At 41.0% G+C, this 23,549-nt stretch overlaps 1 protein-coding gene and 1 long non-coding RNA gene across 8 annotated transcripts in view; one reads left to right on the top strand and one right to left on the bottom strand.

Annotated features, from left to right (window-relative positions):
* The window catches only part of LOC110221757 (death domain-containing protein CRADD), a 391,384-nt gene extending 375,537 nt beyond the window's left edge, over nucleotides 1-15,847 (bottom strand). For 6 of the 7 annotated variants that reach the window (XR_013482903.1, XR_013482904.1, XR_013482905.1 and 3 more), the window contains exons 1-2: nucleotides 15,522-15,847; nucleotides 10,138-10,440 (exon numbers count right to left, since the gene is read on the bottom strand). Coding sequence is in view for 1 of the 7 variants with exons in the window: in XM_021006433.2 (XP_020862092.1) it covers nucleotides 10,138-10,435 (298 nt within the window). In the remaining 6 variants the exon portion in view is untranslated. The remainder of the gene's footprint in view (nucleotides 1-10,137; nucleotides 10,441-15,521) is intronic. The other variant, XM_021006433.2, reaches the window with a different exon arrangement.
* Nucleotides 11,545-23,549, top strand: part of LOC144454482 (uncharacterized) — a 35,465-nt gene continuing 23,460 nt past the window's right edge. The window contains exons 1-2 of the long non-coding RNA XR_013482909.1: nucleotides 11,545-11,648; nucleotides 14,250-14,472. This is a non-coding gene — a long non-coding RNA (uncharacterized LOC144454482). The remainder of the gene's footprint in view (nucleotides 11,649-14,249; nucleotides 14,473-23,549) is intronic.

The following is a 23,549-nucleotide window of genomic DNA, read 5'->3' as shown; positions in this document are numbered from 1 at the left end:
AATTTATAAGACTACAAGCCATTCCCCAATTGATAAATGGTCAAAAGGATATGAACAGACAGTTCTCAGATGAAGAAATTAAAGCCATCTATAGTCATATGAAAAAATGCTCTAAATCATTATTGATTAGAAAAATGCAAATCCAAACAACTCTGAGGTACCACATCACACCTATCAGATTGGCCAACATGACAAAACAGGAAAATGATAAATGCTGGAGAAGATATGGGAAAATTGGAACACTAATGCATTGTTGGTAGAGTTGTGAAATGATCCAACCATTTTGGAGAACAATTTGGAACTATGCCCAAGGGCTATAAAAATGTGCATACCCTTTGACCCAGCAATAGCACTTCTAGGGTTATATCCCAAAGAGATCAAACAAATGGGAAAAGGACCCACATATACAAAAATATTCATAGCAGCTCTTTTTTGTGGTGGCAAAGAATTGGAAATTGAGAGGATGCCCATCCATTGGGGAATGGCTGAGCAAGTTGTGGTATATGAATGTAATGGAATACTATTGTGCTATAAGAAATGATGAACAAGCTGGCTTCAGAAAAACCTGGAAAGACTTGTATGGTCTGATGCTGAGTGAAGTGAGCAGAACCAAGAGAACTTTGTACGCAATAACAGCCACGTTGCACGATGACTAATATTGATAAACTTGACCCTTCTCAGCAATACAAGGATCTAAGACATCCCCAGAGGCCTCGTGATGGAAAATGCTATCCACATCCAAAGAAGGAACTATGGAAATTGAATCACTATCATTTTTTTTCTTCCATTGAGTTTTGTTTCCTCTTTCTAATGGTTGCTCCTATTGGTTTTAATTTTTACTTACAACTTCACTAATGTGAAAATATGTTTAATAGGAATGTAAATGTATAGCCTATATGAGATTGTGCACTGTCTTGGGGAGGGTGGTGTGGAGGAAGGGGGAGAAAAATTTTTAAACTCATCAGCATATGGAAGTGATTGTTGATAAATCAAAATAAATTAATATAATTTTTAAAAAATAAAAATGAAAATAAAATAAAAAGTTCTTCTCTAATAAAAAACCTCAGTGCTTTTCATGGCTCCCTGGGAAACAAGGTTCAAGATGGGTAAGAAAGGAAAACAGTAAACCAGGGGGAAAAATCTTTCCAGCAAGTTTCTCTGATATAAGATCTCATTTCCAAGGGCGTGTATAAGCAAATGTATAAGACTAGGAGCTATCTGCCAGCTGATATCAAATGATATGAACATTCTCAAAGGAAGAAATCCAAGCCATCAACAGCCATGCTAAAAAAAGAAGAAATGCTTCAACTCACTAACCATTAAAGAAACACAGACTAAGCAGTTCTGAGATTCTACCTCATACCCCATACATTAGCAATATTGACAAGAAGGTGAAAATGACAAACACTGGAGCTGATGAACAGAACTTTAGCCATCCTCAAAAGCAATTTGGAACTGTGCTCAGAAAGTTACCAAACTGGTCTATAACCTTTGACTCAGTGCTACTATCGTTGGGTCTTTACCCAAAAAGAGCACAGAGGAAAAGGTTCTCCATGTACGTATTTATAGAGCTCTTTTTGTGATGGCAGAGACTTGGAAATTGAGGGGAATGGCTGAAGACGTTGTGGCATATCATTGTGATGAAATGCTATTATGTCATTTAAAAAAATGAAGAAAGGGATGGTGGCAGAGAAATTAAGGAAGGATTGTATGGACTAATACAGAGTGAAGTGAGAAGAAGCAGGGGCATAACTTCTACGATAATATTAGCGTTGCAAAAACAAACAATTTGCAAAACTTAAGAACTCTGGAAAACCCAAAGACCAAAAATGATTCCAGTGTCAATGATGAGATGTGGGAATTTGCTTTTCCTTACTATTAATATCTGTTGCAAAGGTCTTGTTTCATTTTTCCAGTGAGGAAAGGGAGGGGAAGTAAGTGGGAGAGAAAATAAATGCTTGCTCATTGACAAAAAAAAATTAATTTAAAAAAAATTCAAACAAATCAGCATTGAAATGAAGAAAGTGGGTTTTTTTTTTCCATTTTTCAATCTATATCCCTAATGTTATTGGCCAGGAAGATCATCCAGCATATCAATGTTAGTGCAGCACCAGGGAAAGAACAATGTCTCTAGAGTCAGACAACCTTAGTTAAATCCTGCCCCGATATATTTGCTACCTGTATGATGTTAGGCAGATCCTATCACCTCTCTCGACCTTGGTCTTCTTATCTATAAAGTGAAAGGGTTGAAGTGGATAGCTGCTAAGGTCCCTTCCAGCCTTAAATCTATGATCTTAGGATTATGAATAGAATGGTTTCTATTAAAAAGAGTTGTATGAATTTCACTCATGCTCATGTAAATACTAGTAGTGAAATGATATCATAAATTCTTCCTAAACTGCTGTTGGATTGGACTGACATCAGGAACTCAAGATACAAGGTTGTGACAAGGCAGCATATGTGTTGGGCAGAGAGCATGGAAATCCCACAAGCACTCCCCAGGAGAAGCCATTTGCCAGATGTGTAGTATATGCAACACACAGTCCTAAGCAAGCAGGTGTAAATAATGATTCTCTGAATAATGTGGCCTTTCTTAAATGATAGACATTATTTTCTTCCAAGTTTCATCAGCTGTTGGGAAACATTTAATGGACACTATAGACACCCCATAAGGGTCACCCAGAACCTAGTTCAAAGGCCAAAAAAACACCACATTCACAAATCACAGCAGAGCCGAATATGTTAAGGACACCACTGCCAAATCCTGAATTCAAGTTCATAGCCCAAGGACTTTGTCAAACAGATTTTCAATTGTTGTGTATACTGGTAACCTGAAATCCAATTCTGAATCCTTTTGATCAAATTATGAAGCCATCTCAGAATGAGATAATCTTCTGAGCCTCCAAAATGTTAGCTGAATTAAAGAGCACACTATATTATATCAAACAGAGTTGGCTAAAGAATCTCTTATTTTTGCTTTGAAAAACTGAAGGGTGGTGGAAAACTCTTATTTTCGCTTTGAAAAACTGGAGATTCCTGACATTTCTGCCATCAAAAAGTAGCCCTAAAAGAAACATGCAATCCAGTTTTGTCTACAGGAAGGTTATTTTCATATTTCATTTTGTTTTCCCAAATCCTAGTGGTGTCATGAAAAGAATGCTCAATTTGGATCAAAAAACCTTAGTTTAAGTCCTGGTGCTAACACCTGATCACCTGTTTAATCATGGGCAGATCCCTTGATTATGGTGATGGTGACTGTAATAATACCTAGAACCTATGCAATGCTTTGAGATTTGCAAAGCACTTTTACAAATATTATTCCATTTGATCCTCAGAACAAACTTGAGAGATAGGTGCTTTTTATTATCCACATTTTAGAAGTGAGAAAACTGAGGCAGAAAGCAATATTATGACTTGCCCAGGAGCACATAGATAGTAAGTATCTGAGGAGTGCAGACCGGAGAGGAAAGGGAATGCAAGATGTAGAGTCAAAGGACATTCAAATTCTGGGTTTTTCTGACGCTCACCTCTCTCATCTGTAAAAGGAGATGTTCTGGAGCAAAGTTTGGGTACCCTATGACCCAAGCGCTGTACCATGAGGCACAGGCCCAAATGAGTTAAAGTTAGAAAGACCATGTACATGCCAACATCTTCACAGCAGCACTTTTTGTGGAAGCAAATAACTGGAGAGCAGATTCTTCTCATGAACTGTAAAGCATGAATGTGGTAGGGTATTTCTGCATCAACAGAGACAGTGAATACGAACAGGTAGCAGCTTGGGAAGACTGGTATGAATCGAAGAAGAATGAAATGAGCAGAACTAGAGAAACAATATACAACATCACTCTAATGATGTAAATAGTGGTTAAAAAAATGAAGAAAATGGAATGCTGTGTAATTATAATGACCAAGCTTGGCTCCAGAGAAAAGCTGAGAAAATACATCTCCTTCCCCTCTCCATAGAGGTAGGGTACTGTGGGTAGAGAGAGCCATGGGTATTAGCAAACATGACTGATATGGAAGGCAATGTGATCTGCAGGGAAAAGAGAAGTGGCATCAGAGGAACCGGGTTCAGATTTTATCTCTGACACTTACTACCTGTGTGACCTTGGACAAGTCACTTCATCTCCCCAAGCCTCAGTTCCTTCATCTGTAGAATAAAGAAATTGGAACAGATGGCTTGTGAGGTCCCTTCCAGCTTGAGAGCTATAATTGTGTTTATTGATTTTGCTAAATTAATTTCTTTTTCTTTTTTCAGTGTGTTACCAGGGATGATTCAAAGGTTAGGAGAGAAGGGAAGGCTATATTTGGAAATGAAGGCAATGTAAAAACAAAAACGAAACAGCAAAATGAGATTTGTTCAAAGGGGGGGGATGGATGAGATGACTTCCCAAGATCCTTCCAGCTCTGAATCTATAGCCCTGTGATCTTACAATCCAACCCTGTAGTTTGCTAATACAAAGCTGTTTTGAAAAGCTGCCCTGGGGCAGCTAGGTGGTACAGTGGATGGAGCACTGACCCTGGAGTCAGGAGGACCTGATTTCAAATCTGGCCTCAGACACATAACACTAGCTGTGTGACCCTGGGCAAGTCACTTAACCCCATTGTCTAGACAAAAAAAAAAAGAAAGAAAGAAAGAAAGAAAGAAGAAAAGCTACCCAGCAGATTAATGGACTGTTATATTGGTTCTTTAAGTAGACAATTTCCCTCTTAAAGATGAAACAAGTGTGTTTGGACTATATGTGTGTGCATGTGTGCATACATATATATATGTATATTGTGTGTAAATAGTATATATGTATACATATATTACAGAGACAGACTACAGTCTATATAGTATGTATATATACAAATAGCATAGTATATATGTGTGTATCTATATATATATATGTGTGTGTGTGTACAGATATACACACATGTATGCATACACACACACATATTGTGCCTATCCTGAGTCTATCTAATACCTACTTATGAAGATAATTAAAGTCAAGAGTTTGGCAGATATTAGGACTAAGAACCAGGCTCCAGTCAATTCTGGCATCGAGAGATCGCCCCCCGGGGGCATTTAAAATAAAACCTTTGGCTGTTTTGGCCATTTTTGGTATATTTGGTTATTTTTAGACTCAGAACCTAGATGTGGCCCATATGCCACATGAAATAACACCAGACCCCAAACTGGAAAACAGAAACTCAAATAGATGTTATCACCAAATCAGGCCTCTGAACTAGCTCAGAATTTAGAATGGGAAAAAAAATTCTGAAACTCAATGTCAGAGAAACAACAAACAAAAAACCCCAACTTTCTCTTCCTAATACAATAGACTGGTTTCATTCTAGGAACAGAGAATTTACTGGGCCAAAGGGAAAAACACACATCTTGGGGCAGCAGTCCTTCCAAAAAGAAAGCACCGAATCTGTACAATTGAATGATCTCACAGTCACAGGACCAGAGATTTAGAATCAGAAGGGCCCTCAGAAACCATAGAGTCCAACCTTTTTATTTTACAGAGAAGGAAATTGTGACCCAGAGAATTAAGTGAGCTGCCTGAGGACACACAGCTACTCAGCAGCTGGGCTGGGATTCAAACCTGGTTCCTCTCAGTCAAAATCCCATATTCTTGCTACTGGAGAGAATAAAGATGGGGCTGGATAAATACAATGGAAAAGAGTATCGCATCTTCATATTGTCTGCACCTTCACAGCCCAAACATCCTTTTAAAAATAAAGTATAAATAAACTATTTTAAAATCTCATAATGACAGTTTTTTGGGGTTTTTTTATAGGAGGCATCAAGGTCCTGGCAGATGAGCCTCTGGGTTCTTACAAGAACATCAACTAGAAGGCATCTAAACACTGCTGCAACTAGAAGGCATCTAAACACTGCTGCTCTTTGCTCCGTTTGCAAAAATAATCTACTGCTTTCCAATAAATCAAGGCCCCACAATGAAAGGGGAAGCTAGATGGTGCAGTGGACAGAGTGCCAGGCCTGCAGCCAGGAAGGCCTGAATTCAAATCCAGCCTCAGATACTTACTAACCCTGGGCAAGTCACTTCACCCTGTTTGCCTCAGTTTCCTCAATCTATAAAATGAGCTGGAGAAGGAAATGGCAAACCACTCCAGTATCTCTGCCAAGAAAACCCCAAATGGGGTCATAGAGAGTGGTACAACAGCAACATAATGAAACATGCTATCCACCTCCAGACAGAAAAGCAACGGACTCTGAGTACAGATTGAGGGAGGCTCTCTCTGTGTGTCTGTGTCTGTGTGTGTCTGTGTGTGTGCGCATGTCTATGTGTATGTGAACGTGTATGTGTCTGTGTATATCTGTGTGTGTCTGTGTGTTTAAAGATATGGACAATGTAAGAATTTGTTTTGCTTGACTAAATACGTTTGTAATGATGGGAGGGGATATACATATATATATATATATATATATATATATGTACATATAGAGAGATACTTTTCTATATAGCACATATATAATTTGTATATATTGACATAGTGGATATATAGTCTAAATATAAATTTCATATATCTGTATGTGTATATATACACTCATAGATAGGCAGATAGATAGATAGATAGATATGTACATATTCCAAAGAGGGAAAAATTATGAGTCCCAACTATCACAAAGAAAGGCAGACTCCTGAAAATGTACAGCCCTGCCCTTAGAACTCAGAGTGGTTTGATTTCTAATATCCCAATTTTCCATCAAATGGTTTCTTTTTAAAAGCTCATCTTTCAATCGGTCATTTCTTCCATTCTTCCCCCTCAAAAAAAAATAAATACTAACACTTATAAGCAGTTGTACGTTGTCCAAAACCTAGCTGGATGAAAACCAACTTCTCACTGTGGAAATCTATCCAGGGCACATGTGCATATACTGAGCCGCCTTTCTAGAATGCCATAAAGCCAGGCCAGGCTAATCAACAGCCAGGCTTCCTTTGGTGCTGCCCACTATCTCCAGTGACCACCTTGAAAAATCAACAGCACTTGGCAAAAACATCACTTTGTGAAACCTGTAAGAGGACATCAGGAATGTGGCTGCCATTATCTGACTCGTCTCTGTTTGCTTCATATTACTGTTTTCATTTTCCCCTCTTCTCATCCAGTTGGCTTGACTTCACTGGTTAGCAAAAATGGCTTCTCTTTTTCCCCTGTCCTTGGGGCAGAATGAGAAGCCCATCAAGATGGCCCCGCTTTCATCCAAGCTGTCTATGAATACAGCCTAACTACCTATATTTCAAAAATAGCCATTATTTCTTTTGTTGAGTCTAAAACTTGAAGAAAGAATCAACTATGCTTTCAAAAAAGGGTACATCTAAGAGGAATGGTTTCTTTGCTCCAAAGGGAATCCCAATTTGGAAAACTAACTATTATGAGAGGAAACATGGCCTGACTTCCATCCATGATTTGCCATGACGTGTGTATGTCTGCTCAACCAAAGAAGAGGTCAACCAGGAGAATATTAAAATTGAGGTAGAGACCCCCATTGTCTCTAGTCTGGCTTGTTTTCTGGGTACCTGTTAATCAATGTTGGGAGATGCATCACCCAGTCTGCAGCTATCTAGCACATAACAAGTATTCCCTACCTGGTAGCCAGCATGTTAGAAGCCCACTCCTATTAGCTATAATCTCATTCCTTATGATACCACATTTGGGGAGGAGCCCATCCCCTTCTGCTAACCTGCACGGTTTCAAATTGTCTTTATCTCATTACAAAAGTTATCAATAAAAGCTGGCTCCATCCTGAATCCCTTGCTAATATCTAGGAATCAACTTGCTACCTTAGTGTATTTTTAAATAAACTCTTTTTAATTCTCTTTTTTTCTGAGTGTTGACTTGTTAACTGGGGCAAAGGCCTGAACAAAGACAAGAGGACATAGTGAGTGAGCCCTGAATTTTTCACCACGTTCTCACTGACTTTCAGGTCCAATGCCAACTCCGGCGGACCAATGTGGACCCAAGTTTGAGTAACTTGGTGTGACTCTGGGCTAGTCACTTTGCATCTCCGAGACTCAGTTTCCTGATCTGTAAAATGGAAATTAAGCTTTCCTTGCCTACCTCATGGGATATGAAAGAAGCATGACAGTAAACTATAAACATACAGAAAGACAACTCATTGTGGGGCAAGGAATCAAACATTTTGTGTGCCCTGGATTCCCTGGGCCATCTGATGAAGCTCTCAGTCTACTTCTCAGAGCTATGTTTTTAAACACATAAAACAGAACACAGAGGATTACTAAAGAGACCAGTTCTGCAGGAATATAATTTTTTAAAAATTTTTTTAGGAAAACAAGTTCACGGACTCCATGTTAAGAGCTGCTATAATAGGGGAAAGATCACTGGACTTGGAGTCAGGAGACTTGGGTTTGAGATTGAGTTCTATCATGATTATCTGTATGATCCTAAGGTGAGCAACTTTCTCTCTACGTGGACCTCATTTTCCCCATTTCTCAAACTAAGGCATTGGACCCAAAGATCTTGAGATTCATTGTAGTTCTAAAATTCCTTGAGCTCTTCCCTACTTCTATCTTTACAGCAAAATGACAGAAATAGCTTCCAGACTTCCCATCATACAACTAGGACAAGTACCAGATAATAAAAATGTTCATTTTCTAGATTTAAAAAAAAGATGCAAGCCAGAGAATCAGGAAAACAATGACTCCAATAATATAAACAAAAATATTCAAATGAAGCCAAATAGTATAATTGTGATAACCAAGCTTGACCCTGAGAAGAGCTCAGGAAATAATTCCTTTCTTTGGAGAGGTGGGAGACTATGGGTATAGAACATTGCATACACTGTCAGCCATGGTTCTTGCATCAGCTGGTTTTGCTTAGCTAATTTTTCTTGTGTAACACTCAGTCTGAATATACAAGGTAGAGAAATCACTTGAGAAGGGTTCAAAAGGAATGGGTAGAGCCATTTTTCCTCTGATCTCTTATAGGCTACAGAAAGAGAGGTTCCAATGGAATCAGGAGGCCCCCTGGGTCACAATCTATCAATCATTAGGAAATGACTCCAATCACTATGGAACAGAGGAACGCACAGTTTCCTCCCCCAAGGCCCATGTCCCTGTAGAAGGTATTCCAGTCTAACAAACATCCGTATCCAGTAAATTCATCGTGTGAACTGACAAACTTATTAAACCAATCAGGGATTTCTCTAATCACTTCTTCTCTACACTTTATTAAACGGGACAGCTCAGTGGTGATGGCTCAGTAGAGGTAGGGGAGCACAGAGGAGAAGATGTTCTGTAAATGAGAGTGATGGGGAAAAAAGACATCAATAAAACACACACACACACACATATATGCCATGCATATGCATATATATTATATATGCATGCATATATACACATACATGAAAAATAAATTGAAGAATAATGCAAAACAATTTCTGATTGTCTCTTTATAAAGCAATTCAGTTCTGTTTTTTCCTCTTGGGAGACAGTGCGAATGTTGGCAGAACATAGAAGAGAATACATTTCAGGATTTAATATCTTGCCATTCCAGGCTTTCAAATTTGCCTGAAAGCAACATGGGCATTTCCCCTGAAACAGCACCCACAACCAACCCATCTTTTCCAGGGGCTTTAGTAAAGTAGAAATAAGGCAAATTTCAAACTGACAACTTTTTCAATCTTAAAAAGCCAATCTTAAAAAGACTTGGGGTTTGACATGAGTCTCCAAACTCAGGAACAGCCGTGAGTTACCCATGGGAGGCTAGGGGGACTTTCTTCCTTCAGATGTGACCAGTAATGAGCCCTTAGCAGCCAGCAGTCCTGAAACCACACACGTAAAGGCACCTGGGAGCCCAAATTTCCAACCTCAATCTCCAAATGCTCCCAGGTATCAAAAGACCACTTGCCTTCTCAATGAAAGCATGTCTTCCTCTTGGCTTGCCAAATTCTCAAGGAAAGAAATTCTAAAGATTTTTTCTAGCTTCACTGCCAGCCAGACCCTCAGCATTCCCTAATTCCCACTTATCTCCTCAGAATGCTCCCAAGCCAGATGGTCCTTCCTCTCTGATTCGTTCTATGTCAACACCAGGAATCTCCAACTTTCCAAGACTGAGCACCAAGATAGAGCATCCCCAGCCACTCGGCGGAAATGGTTTTGAGCCTACCTGTAGGCGTCTCTTGGATGGCTTCCTCCCGGGATTTCTCCAGTTTCTCCCTCACCCAGGGAAATTCCTGCAGGGAATCAAGGAAGGTGTCAAAGGCTTTGGGGCCCCGAGTAGGTAGGATATCCAACAGCATCATGGTCTTCCGGAGGCCTGTGGGCTGGGCTCTGATTTCTTGAACGTGGTTTTCCGTCAAGATCCCTTCCTGGTAGAGATACTGAAGAACTAGTCCGTCCACGAGGACTTCGGCACCCAGTTCCAGCCGAAGGGAGCGGAGAATCTGCTTATCTCTGGCCTCCATCTTGTCTGAGAAGGAAAGAGACCAATGGCCTCAGACAGACAAAACCTTACAAGCTCTTAACAGCCGGAAGATCTCATTATGTACAATCAGGTACATGAGATCAAACACCCAGAAGTAAGTCAGATGGAGGATGTGACTTCTCTCATACAACCAGAATTCTAGCCCATTCTAACTTATTATTTCCTTGTCCATTAAAAGTACATGTAAGGAAATAAAATAAAAATAATAGCTAGCATTTATATGGCAATTTAAGGTTTGTGAAATTCTTTGATATTATTATCTCATTCGGTCCTCACAATGACCCTGGGAGATAGACACTAATATCATTCCCATTTTACAGATGAGGAAACTGAGGCAGGTAAAGGTGAACTAACATGCCCAGAGTCACACAGCAAGTAAATATTCAAGGCAGGATTTGAACTCAGGTCTTCCTGACTCCAAGTCCAAAGAGTAGCCAAACAGATACCTCAATACAAAGAATAAAATTAAAGCACCCCTGCTCTCAAAAATCACACATTCTACTGGTCGGGATACAATATTAATTTAAAAACCTTTATTAGGTGCCTACTATGTGGCAGTCAAGGAAACAGTCCCTAGCCTCAAGGAAGTTGCGTTTTATCAGTTGGGGGTGAGATATATGAGAGAAAAAATGTATTCCAGATAAGTTAATACAAATTTTATATAAATTAATGGGGTAAATAGACAAAAGAAAGGCTTCCTGCAGGGGTTGGCCATTGAACCTAGGCTTAGAGCATCCTCCTAAGGAGCACCAGTAGCCTTTTCAATAGGTATATAGAGAAAATGTGGGTGACTAGGTGGTGCAGTGGATAGAGTACTAAGCTGGGAGTCAGGAAGATCTAAGTTCAAACCCAGCCTCAGACACTTTCTAGCTGGGCCAGTCACTTCACCCTGTTTGCCTCAGTTTCTTCTTCTGGAAAATGAGCTGAAGAAGGAAATAGCAAACCACCCTAATATCTGTGCCAAGAAAACTCCAAATGGGGTCACAAAGAGTCAGACCCAACTAAGAAACAACTGAACAACAAAACAACAAAATTTAGAGAGAAGTTGCTCAGAGTTAATAAAGAAAAAGGGAAGTCAAGAATTCCAAGACAGGGGAGGTGGGGGAAGAGGCACTCTGGTGAAGTGAACATAGGACTTCAGAGTCGGGCCAGGGCTGGATTCAAATCCCACCTTCCTACCTGCATGATCATGGGTAAGTCACTTGGCCTCAGTTTCCTTATCTGTAAAAGTGGGAATAACATAGTTGTGGCACCTGCCTTCTGGGACTGTTATAAGGATCCAGTGAGATATGGTCTACAAAGTGCTTTGCAAACCTTAAAATACCCCAGAAATAGCAGGTATTGTAATCATTAAAAAGTACTCCATACTATCCTTCTCCCAATATGTTACCAATTTATTTTTCTATTCTTGTTTCAAACCACTCCCTCTTCACCCTTTCAATCAGACTTTGGTTGTTTTTCCTCCATGGAAGGCCTGTGCCAGACACAGATCACTGAGATATATAAATACACAAAGGATCTGTGACTTTGCAGCTCAGGGAAATTCCAGTGTGGAAACTCCCTCCATAATGCAGGTCTCAACCTTTCTATGACTTGGAAGGGAACTGCTAGAGGTTCAGGAGATCACAAGACTTTCCCATGGTCACAGAGACCCTTTCAGAGGGTCAAAGCAGTCAAAACTATTTTCATAATAATACTAAGACATTATTTACTTCTTAAAATACTCCATTTTCAAATACATATCGGGGTAAGGCCAGATTGTCTCCATATACAACTAAAGCAATATATATGGCAACAGTTGATATCTGCAGGTATAAGAATCCATCTATTTTCTATTAAATCAGACATGAAAGAGTTTGCAAAAATATGTAAAATGATGCTACTGTTACATAAAACTTTATTTCACACCAAATATTCTTTATTATAACTGAACAGTTATGTTCAGAAAAAACAGATTATTTATGTTAAGATATAATGATTTGGGATTATTTTAATGACAATAACTTTCAAAATTTATCAGTTTTCATTTTTAATATAGTATATAACAATAGATTCAATCCAAATAAATAAAAGTGGGGGGAAGGGGTCCAGACACCAGAAATCTTCAGAACCTCCAATGTAAAAGTGGGTGCTTGAGCTGAGTTCTGAAGGAAGCCAGGGATTCAAAGAGGAAGACTAAGGAGGAAGACCATTCCAGGCACCAGGGGCAGTCAATGCCAAGGGAAGGAGACAAAGTCTCGCAGAGAAGGTAAAATTTCAGGAGCAGTTTAAATGATAGGAATCAGAGACTCTGAACAGATGGCACTGAAACTGGGCCCCCCAGGCATGTTACCAGAAGGGAAACTGAGGCCTCGAGGTCAGTTGCATTCTAATCCTCTTTAAGTCAGCCAGGTCAGGACAGCTAAGTGGTGCAGTGGATAGAGCACCGGCCCTGGATTCAGGAGGACCTGATTTCAAATATGGCCTCAAACACATAACACTTACTAAGCTGTGTGACCTGGGCGAGTCACTTAACTCCCATTGACCAAAAAAACCCCAAAAACAAAACAAAAGCCAGCCAGGTCAAGGATATTTAGAGGTGGAAGAACCTTTAGAGTCACTCGTTTTTTTACAGAAGAGGAAACAGGAACAGACAGAGGAAGTGAACTGTCCAAAGTCACACAGGGATTAAGTAACAGAAGCAGAATTGTTAAGAGGAACCCAAGTTCAAGCTTGGGGGAAGAGAACTCTCAGGTTCCACTTTTTTTTTTTTTAGCACTACTTTAAGGCCTAGTCATTGTTGTTTGTCCTTCGTTCTCCAAGAGGACCAGGACATCAGGAAGGTGATGCCCTGACTTGAAAGTTAATTAGATTTAAGGGAGGCAGGGCTGTGCAAAGTCCCCAGTCTCACTCTCTCCTCCAGCCATCTGGGTCCAGTGGAAAGATATAGATCAGGACGAGTGGGGATGGCCCCGGAGGCAGTGGGGGACCTTGACCTTTTATTAATTGATTGATCAATCATTATTTATTATAATTAATTATTAATTAATTATAAATTAAAGCCTTTCCCAGAACTCAGTTTGACTGAGGCAACACCCCTTCAGTGATAAAGGCCAGGTAAGAAATGAGGAAGAGAGGGGCAGCTAGGTGGCACAGTGGATAGAGCACCAGCCCTAAAGTCAGGAAGACCTGAGTTCAAATTTGACCTCAGACTTGACACTTGACACTAGCTGTGTGACCTGGGCAAGTCACTTAACCCCAATTGCCTAAAACAAAAAAATGAGGAAGAGAATGGCCTCTTTATCTAATCAAAAAAAAAATCAATCTGGGAGGGGAAGACACTCCGGGGTTTCTGGCCAAAACTACAATTGCTATTTACATTCATTCTGAGCCAATCAGGACCCAAACAATGACCAAATAGGGCTTGGCCTGGGACTTATTGTTGGCCAGTCAATGAGAGCCAAAGTGATTTACAATATGAACACCATGTTATTAGAGGCAGGGAGAGAAAGTGGAAAGACCTCTGGATTTGGAATCAGAGAACCTGGGTTCAAATTCTACTTCAGCTTCTTGCTTTCTGAGCAAATCACTTTAAGGCTCTGGGCCTCAGTTTTCTCATCTGTGAAATGAGCAGGTTGGACTCATGTCCTCAAGCACTAAATCTATGTCCTATGAATGTTCCTAACTAAACAGCGTAATACAGGCCTCTTCTGAAAGCTCAAGCAGGAGGATGAAGGAGCTCTGGATGGGAAGGAATATTTCTGTTACTCATCCCTCGCCAAGCCTTTTAAAGATATTTTTCTTACACCCACCAGTTGGAAAGACACTGCCTCCAGAAGCAACTTAGTAGGACAGATTTGGAGCTGGAAGGATTTAAGTGATCATCTACTCTGACCTCGCCATTTTTACAGATGAGGAAACTGCTTGAAGCCAGCGAAGGCTGCAGGAGGAAGAAAATAGGCATTTATTAAGCACCCACTACATGCCTGGGGGCTTTACAAATATTCTCACTTTTGATCCTCACAACCACCCCGGGAGGTAGGTGCTATTATTATTATTATTATTATTATTATTATTATTATTATTATTCCCATTTTACAGATGAGGAAACTGAGGCAGGCAGCAGTGAAGTGAATTGTCCAGGGTCACACAGCTAGTAAGTGTTTGAGACTGGATTTGAACTCAGGTCTTCCTGACTCCAGGTCAGGTGCTCTTTCCATCTACCAGCTAGCTGCCTTTAGGCAGCATAGAAATGGATGTGAAAGAAACCTTAGAAGTTATTAAATCCCAACTTTATAGATAGGGAAACTGAGGCTGAGAAAGGGGAACTCACTTGCTCAAGATCATACAAAGAGTAACTGACAAAAGTCAGAATTTGAACCCCAAACCCAGCATGTTCCACTGCACCACACTGACACACAGCAGGTCAGAGGCAGAGGGAGGTGTGGAGACCAAAGAAGTCAAAAGACTACACAGCAGATGGGGGAGGAGAGCGGATAATGTCTGGGGACCAGAGAAGTCAAGTGACCACCTGAGGTCACACAGCAGGTGGGGGACAGATGAGGTCTGGGAACCAAAAAGGCCAAGTGACCACCTGAGGTCACACAGCAGGTAGGGGGCAGGTAAGGTCTGGGCACTGGAGAGATCAAGTGACCACCCTGAGGTCACACAGTAGGTCAGGGACAGAGGAAGGTCTGGAGACCAGAGGGGTTAAGAGACCAGCCCAAGGTCACACAGCAGGTGGGGGGCAGATAAAGTCTGGGGTCCAGAGAGGTCAAGTGACCACCTGAGGTCACACAGCAGGTGGGGGGCAGGTGAGGTCTGGGGACCAGAGAGGTCAAGTGACCACCCGGAGGTCACACAGTAGGTGAAGGGCTGGTAAAGTCTGGGGACCAGAGAGGTCAAGTGACCACCCCGAGGTCACACAGCACGTCCAAGCCATCCCAGCTCCGGTCCACCAGCCACTAAAATGATACCAAAGGAAAGGACCCGACCAGGGAGGGGGCGCCCCGCTATGAAGGTCCCTGACATCACAGACAGACTGCCATAAAAGATCGGTACATAGTTTCTTATTTCCTGTTACTTACAGCCACCACGCCCTCAGAAAGCGGCCCCTTGAGTCCGGCTCTGGGGCAACCTGTCATGCATCCGCCATCTTTGTTAGAGGCAAGGACCCCCGCACAGGAAGTGAGGCGGCCATCTTTGTTAGGGGCAGCACAGGAAGTCGGGCAGGGCGCCATCTTTGCTGCTGGCGCTCGGCGTCACCGAGGGAGGGGCCACCATGTTGGCTGTGGGTAAAGGCTGCAGGAGCAATTGGCCGCCGAAATGAAGGAGGGAGCCCGCCAGTCCTGGGCGGCCTGTCACTGTAAAGAGGCCGTTGTTAACCCTCTCTGTGTCACGGGACTCACCCCTTCGGCAGTGAAACGTGATGCCTGTGCCTTTAAATGAAAATGACAAAATACATAGCATTAGGAGGGAAACCAATTATATTGAAATATAATCATTTCTGCATATTTAGATGTTGTAATATCACAGTATATATGTACCCATATTGTCATTATATATCTCTATAGCTATATTATTATATCAGATATATGCTATAGCTATATCCACATTGTTATAATATATAACATCTATATCCATGGGACTATACTATATTTATATCCAGATTATATTATACATACTATATATCCATAGTATTATGTCATATAATATCTATATCCATATTGTTACATAATATCTATATCCACATTGTATCATATTATGTAACACACCTATATACATATTATTATATCGTATAATATGTAGTTGTGTCCATGGTGATACAATGTATCTCTATCCATATTATTGTATCATGTTACATACTTAATATATCTCTATCCATATCATTGTACCATGTTACATACTTAATATATCTCTATCCATATCATTGTCTCATGTTACATACTTAATAGATCTCTATCCATATCATTGTGTCATGTTACAGATTTAATATATCTCTATCCATATCATTGTATCATGTTACAGATTTAATATATCTCTATCCATATCATTGTACCATGTTACATACTTAATAGATCTCTATCCATATCATTGTATCATGTTATAGATTTAATATATCTCTATCTATATTATCGTAACATGTTATATATTTAATATATATCTATCCATATCATTGTATCATGTTATATATATATGTATATCCATATTATATCATGTTCTATATTTATCTATATCCATATATCTCAAAATCTGTGTGTGTGTGTGTGTGTGTATGTTACTATATGTATGCACACTAAACAAGTTCACAGACCCCTGATTAAGAACCTCTGAATAAAGAAACAAAGGCAATGGAGAAATAAGGGGAGAAAGACATGCATTAGTTACGTTTGATTAATTCCGTTTCTTTCAACCTTCATTTAGTTCAATCCAAGGGAGGCAGTTTGGAAGGTGGGAAGTGTGCTGGCTTTGGAATCAGAACTTCCTAGTTCCAGTCCTGATTCTACTAATAGATAGCTGTGTGAAGTCATTTAACTTCTTTGGGCCTCAGTTTCCTCACCTGTAAAATGAGGGGGCTGCTAAAATTAGATAGTCCCTAAGCTCCCTTCCAGCTCCAAGAGGATGATTCTGTGATCAATAAGCATTTATAATGGTCATAGGAAGCAGGGGGCAGGGGAGAGCAGAGATAACATAGACAAAAGTGAAAATTGCTTCCCTCACGATGCTTCCAATTCTCCTGGATTAAACAATTTGAAATTATCCTTGCTCTCAAAGGAAAGGCATGGCATTGTGAAGGGTTGTTTTTTTAAAAATGGAATTGGTTTGCCTTTCAAGGTAATAAGTTCCTCATCAATGGAAGTCTTCAAATGGAGTATGGATGACTGAAAAGAGCACTGAATCCAGCATCAAAGGACCTGGGTTCCGGTTTCCACTCTAGCATTGATTCACTATGTGAATCAGTGAAGTCACTTTATTGAGTTGTAGGAGGCAGAGATGATAACTAGAACAAGTTCCTGGAAGGAAAAGGAGGAAGAGGGTTTAAGAGCAGGTATAGAGTGATCACCCAGGGTAATGGGGAGGGCTCTGTCTTCTTCTATAACTAGAGGGGGGGGGAAGAAAAGGTAAGGATGAGCAAGAGGGATGATCCTGAGAAAATTAAAAGAATGGTCGAGGAAACTCACCAGAATAGCCTCAATCTTCTCAGAAAAAGGAGGCCAAATCATCTGCTAAAAATGCAGATGAGGAAGGAGTGGGGAGGTTCCAGGGAAGAGAAATTTGGAGCAGCTGGCATGAGGAACAAGACAGGGGTGTAATAAAGGTCGGGGAGTATGGTCTAATAGCAGCAATAGCCCAGCAGCTTCTATCTGTGCCACAAACTTCTAAGTGGCAAAGGCAGCTTGATGTGATTTTCTCCAGTGACTTTAAGCAGCCCAGGAGTATCAGCAGAGAAATTAGATGGCTACTGATTTGCAGACCAGGAACAATGGAACATGAAAGTCCAGGGTAGCAGCTAGTGAAACATGAAAATGTCAGACAAAGGGATCAGGGCTGAGTATGGAAGCAAGTGAAGCTAGAATGGGGTAGACAGGCTGGGCAAATAGATATGGGTCAAGGGACTGGCCTTCACAGGAAGGATGACAGACAATAATGAGAGTGATCATTTAAACCCTATGAGAGAGACAGAGACAGAAATAGAGAGATAGAGACACACAGAAACAGGGGGAGACAGAGAAAGAGAGAGGAAGGAAGGAAGGAAGGAAGGAAGGAAGGAAGGAAGGAAGGAAGGAAGGAAGGAAGGAAGGAAGGAAGGAAGGAAGGAAGGAAGGAAGGAAGGAAGGAAGGAAGGAAGGAAGGAAGGAAGGAAGGAAGGAAGGAAAAGAGGGAGGGAGTTTCTTAGTCTCTATGATTCTATAATAAAGGTATTATGCTACACTGTCTCTGGAGAGAACATCATCTAATTGTCTGTGCTAATTAATTGCTATCTTGCTGAATCCATGTTTTCTCCTCATGAATTCTAATAACTCATTCAGTACTGTGATGCAGCATTCTTGGCTAAACATTGCCTTTGTAGAAATGCAGAGAACTGGGCTAATCACCTATTTATGAAGGCCCAATTCATGAGCACTTTTCTAGTAGCTAAAGCATGTGATTATGAAAATATCCATGCATGAAATAATCATCTTTATGAAATTATAATGTAGTAAGCTATAGGTTATAGTGATTCACAATACAAAGAGCCCATAGTCCTGATTAATTAATGAATGTTAATGTTGAAGAGTAATAACTATCCCTTACAAATACTAAGCCTTTCATTGACTTGATTGGAAAAATGATTAATCCATGCAGTGTGCTGATGGGTGCTTTATTTCCTTCTTGCTAGGCAACCAGGATAATAATAATCCTGGGGCGCTACAATACTAGGAGAAGAGAGTGTCTGAAACACATTCTCTACCAAACGAAGAGCTAGTATGTGATGGGAATAAATAGGAGAGAAAAAAATGGGGAAGGAACACATGGCACAGGAGAGATCTTCACTAGCCTTGGAACCAGAGATATCAATTCAAACCTCTCCCCTGATGTTTAGCTGCCTGTGGGACCTTGGGTAAATAACTTTATCTCTATCTCAATTTCCTCATTAGTAAAATAAGTGGGTTGAATTAGATGAATTCTTTCAACCAATCAACAAGCAGTTTTTAAAGACCTGCTTGGTGCTGGGCTAAGCACTGGTGATACAAATACAAAAATGAAAGAATCCCTGCCTTCAAGAAGCTTTCATTCTAATAGAGGAGACTATATACTCTTCCATTGCTGTTGTTGAGTTGTGTCTGACTCTTCATGACCCCCTCTGGGGTTTTCTTGACAAAGACACAGTAAGTGTCTGAGGCCAGATTCGAACTCAGGAAGATGAATCTTCCTGACTCTAGGCCCAACATTCTATCCACTGAGCCATCTAGCTGCCTCTGTCCAGTACATGTTGTTGTTTAATCATTTTCAGTCATGTTCAAATCTTCACGACCCCATTTGAGGTTTTCCTAGCAAAGATACTAGAATAGTTTGCCATTTCCTTCTCCAGCTCATTTTACAGATGAGGAAACTGAGGCAAACAAGGTTAATTGGCTTGCCCCAGGGTCACACAGCTCCTAAGTGTCTGAGGCTGATTTGAACTCTCTGGACTCCAAACCTGATGCTGTATCTACTTCACCACCTAGATGCCCAGAGTTTTTCAGATAGATAGATAGATACACATATACATAGACACATATGTATGTACATGGAACCATATACAAAAATAGATACACAATAGATACAAAATGAGCACTGGGCAGTTTGGGGAAGGTGGGTAACAGAAGTTCCAGAGACCAGGAAAGACTTCAAGTAGAAATTGGCCCTTGTGATGGATCTTAAAATAAACTAGCGATTCCAAAGGGCAGGGAGAAGCCAATGTGTTCTAGATATAAGCAACAGGTAAAACAGAGTTGTAGAGACTAGAGATAAAATGTCATCTGTATGCAAGAGCAAGTATGCCAGTATGATTGAATGGGAGAGAACGGGGAAGGGAGTCACATGTCACAAGACTAGAAAAATAGGAAGGGGCCAGGTTGTAAAGAAATGTGTCATTCTTTCATTCATTCAACAAGCATTTTTCAGTTCACACAACATGTCAAGCACTATACTGAGGCTAAAAAGACAGAAGTAGAGCACTCCTTGCCCTCAAAGAGCTTACATTCTGTGGTATAGAAGCAATATATATGCAGATTGGGAAAGAAGGACGCTAGGAACTGGGGGATCGGAAAGGCCCAATTTAGGGACAGCTAGGTGGTTTGGTGGAGAGAGTGTTGGGCCTGAAGCCAGGAAGACCTGAATTCAAATCTGGCCTCAGACACTAGCTATGAGATCTGGGTAAATCATTTAACCTCTGTTTGCCTCAGTTTCCTCACCTGTAAAATGAGAATGATAATAATAGCCCCTACACCCTAGGGTGGTTATGACAATCAAATGACAGACTTAATTGTGATGCACTTAGCATAGTGCCTGGCACTTAGTAAGTGTTACATGAATGTTAACTATTCGCTATTATTGGGATCTATGGGCTGTTCAGACCTGTGGTGTGAGGGCTTGCCCTTTTCAGGGCTGCTCATCCACCTTTGGTGTCCACCCGTCACCTAACCCTCACCTGTGGCTCCAAGAAGCTGTAGCATAAGCAGCAGCCACACCCTGGTAAAAATCATCATGGCAGAAGGGCTAACCCAGATTGAGGGTAATCAACAGGGCTCAAACCCATCAGTGGGTTAGAGGGATGTCTACTCCAAATACGTGAAAATCTCCCCCGGTGGAATGGGCAGAGGAGTACAATTTGTTCCAAAGGCCATGAAGGTGGCTGAAGTAGGCGCTGTGGAGGGCTTAGAAAGATGCCAAGGTCATCCACTGCCATCCCCACTCATCTTGACTTCTGTCTTGCCACTGGACTTTGATGACTCTTGGAGGGAGAGGGAGAGGGAGGCTGAAGACTTTGTGCAGCTCTGCCTCATTTAAATCCAATTGACGTGTGAGTCAAGATGTCACCCCATGATGTCATCAAGCCTCTTCAGAAGGAAGGACAAACAACATAGATTAGCTATTATTAGGAAATGGCAATTGAACCAAGCTTTAAAAGAAGCTGGAGGTAGGAAGGGAGTGTATTCCAGGCACAGGGGACAGAAGTCCAGATTGGCTGGAGAGAAGAGGGAATGAAAAGAGGGGTGATGTATGATAAGACCTGAAAGACGGGCTCTATCCTGTAACTTCTGTTCTGTCTACCTGGTTTTTCTCCCACTATAGACCTAACTGGCTAGTCTTACATCATAAGTAAGGAAGCAGGAGATAAAGGAAGACAAAGAGCTATCATTGTGGTGTCTGGTCTTTTCCTTGGTCTCTTTCCATATCATCTGGCCCGGTGGTTTGCATATAATCAGCTTAATGAATAGTTGTTAGATGAATGAATGAATTACCCTGTACATAACAGGTACTCAACAAATGCCTTTGACAGAGTAACTGTTCTATTTAATTCAGTAATTTTTTGTTTGAGTTTCTCCGATGCCAAGCTCAATGGCCAGCCCGTAGTAGGCACTTAGTAAACTTGTTGATTGACTGATTGTCTCTAAAACAGACCCATGTATGTATGATAAAGTTAGGACTTGCTACTTTTCCTGCACGCTGACAGTTTCATTGTTTCAACATTATTCAATAAAGCCTCCGAGAATGAGGTGTTATTAGGAATCATGGCAAGGAGTAGAAGGAATTTAAAAGTACTTTCAAATAGCATTTGAAAAGAAGGAAGAGGAAGAGAATGCCAAGCCACAAGTGTCTCCAAAAATCCATGTTCCTAGAGACAAACTATTCAATCTTTCTCTTCTTTTCTACTTTACAACCTGCCTGGCTCCCAGCCCCAGGCACAAACTTCCTTTCTGTGTCCTTCCTTGAATGGATTCACTTAGGTTGGCCCTCCCTGTTCTCTTCTGGAAGATTAGAAAGAAGAGATGCATAAAACAAAGAACAAATTGTGTATTGTTTTGACAAGACCAACGAGGTGGTGCAGTGCATAGAGCACTGGGTTGGGAATCAGGAAGACTCATTTTTCTGAGTTCAAATCAAGTCTCAATCACTTCTTAGGCAAGTCGATTAACCCAGTTTGCCTCAGTTTCTTCATCTGTAAAATGAGTTGGAGAAGGAAATGGCAAATCACTCCAGTATCTTTGCAAGAAAACCCTAAAGGGGGTCACAAAGAGTTGGACACAACTGAAACATCCGAAGACCAACAAATACAAGAGATAACATGGGTCAGTGGCTATATAATTTGGGTCAAAGTTAGGGAGACCTGGTTTCAAGTCCCACCTCTGGGTAGATACTGACCAGTCACCTAACCACTCAGTAACCTAAGCAAGTCTCTAAGATCATAAATTGCTCATCTACATTGGTGGAGGGAATAGCTAGGTGGCAGCTAGGTAGCAGAGTAGATAAACCTCCTGGGCTTGGAATCAGGAAGATCCGAGTTCAAATCTGACTTGTGTGATGCTGGACAAGTCATTTAACCTGCGTTTATCTCCATTTCCTCAACTGTAAAATGGGGTTAATAATAGCATCTACCTTGCAGGGTTGTTATGAGGATCAAATGAGATGATATTAGCATAGTACCTGGCACATAGTAGAGCATTTAATAAATGCTTGTTTCCTTCCTTCCTTTCTTACTAGAAGGTCTAGCAATTAAATCACAAGCCTGAGCCCTACCCCCTGAAAAAAAAACTGGGAGGAGGGAAGACATGTAGAAAGGGAGTATGATAGGGCCAGCGTGCCTGGCCTAGAGTCCAGAAGTGCTAGATTCAAATCTTGCTACATACTGACTGTGTAGCCCTGGACAAGTCACTTAACAGCTCCTAGGTGACTTAGGCAACTCTCTGAGATTGTAAACTGCTGAGTGGCACTGGTGGAAGAAGTTTCTTTACTAGAAGTTTCTGTAGCAATGAGATCATAGGTCTAAACCCCACTCCCCATTCTCCAAAAAAGGGGGTAGAGAGGGAAGGCACATGGAGAGATTTCTGGGATAGTCTAGAAACACTTGTTGCAAATCTCACCTCTGACACATACTAGCTTTATATACATACAGAACGTGCATGTGTGTGTGCATGTGTACATGCATGTGTGTGCATGTGTGTGTGTGTGTGTGTGTGTGTGTGTGTGTGTGTGTGTGTGTGCCTGAGCAAGTCCCATTCACCTATTCCAACAACTCTCTCTAGCTATCTACTGAATGGCAGATGGTGGCAAGGGAAAAATCATAGATCTCTCACCTGGGGCGAGACCTCATAAGGCTACACTCCTTTTATCCAAGTCAGCCTCTTTTAACATTAAATCTATAACCTTTCTTGGGCAATAAGAGCAATAAAATACGTTGTCTGAGACTTTACTGTGATGGAGTTGTTGTGCTCAAAGTAATCCATCACCTCATGGTCAACTAGCTGGTAATGAGCCTATCAACACTGAGCTAGGCTGGTCCTCAGACATAAGAACTACGATCCATCCCCAAACCTTTCCCAGAATTAGTGCTTCCCAGAATTTGTGCTCCTCTGATACAGCCTTTGAAA

The sequence above is a fragment of the Phascolarctos cinereus genome, unplaced genomic scaffold (assembly GCF_003287225.1).
Source record: "Phascolarctos cinereus isolate Bilbo 61053 unplaced genomic scaffold, phaCin_HiC Scaffold_1;HRSCAF=81, whole genome shotgun sequence".
NCBI classification, from domain to species: Eukaryota; Metazoa; Chordata; class Mammalia; order Diprotodontia; family Phascolarctidae; genus Phascolarctos; species Phascolarctos cinereus.
Note: the sequence above shows the minus strand (reverse complement) of the source record. Positions and strands in the feature narration are given on the sequence as shown.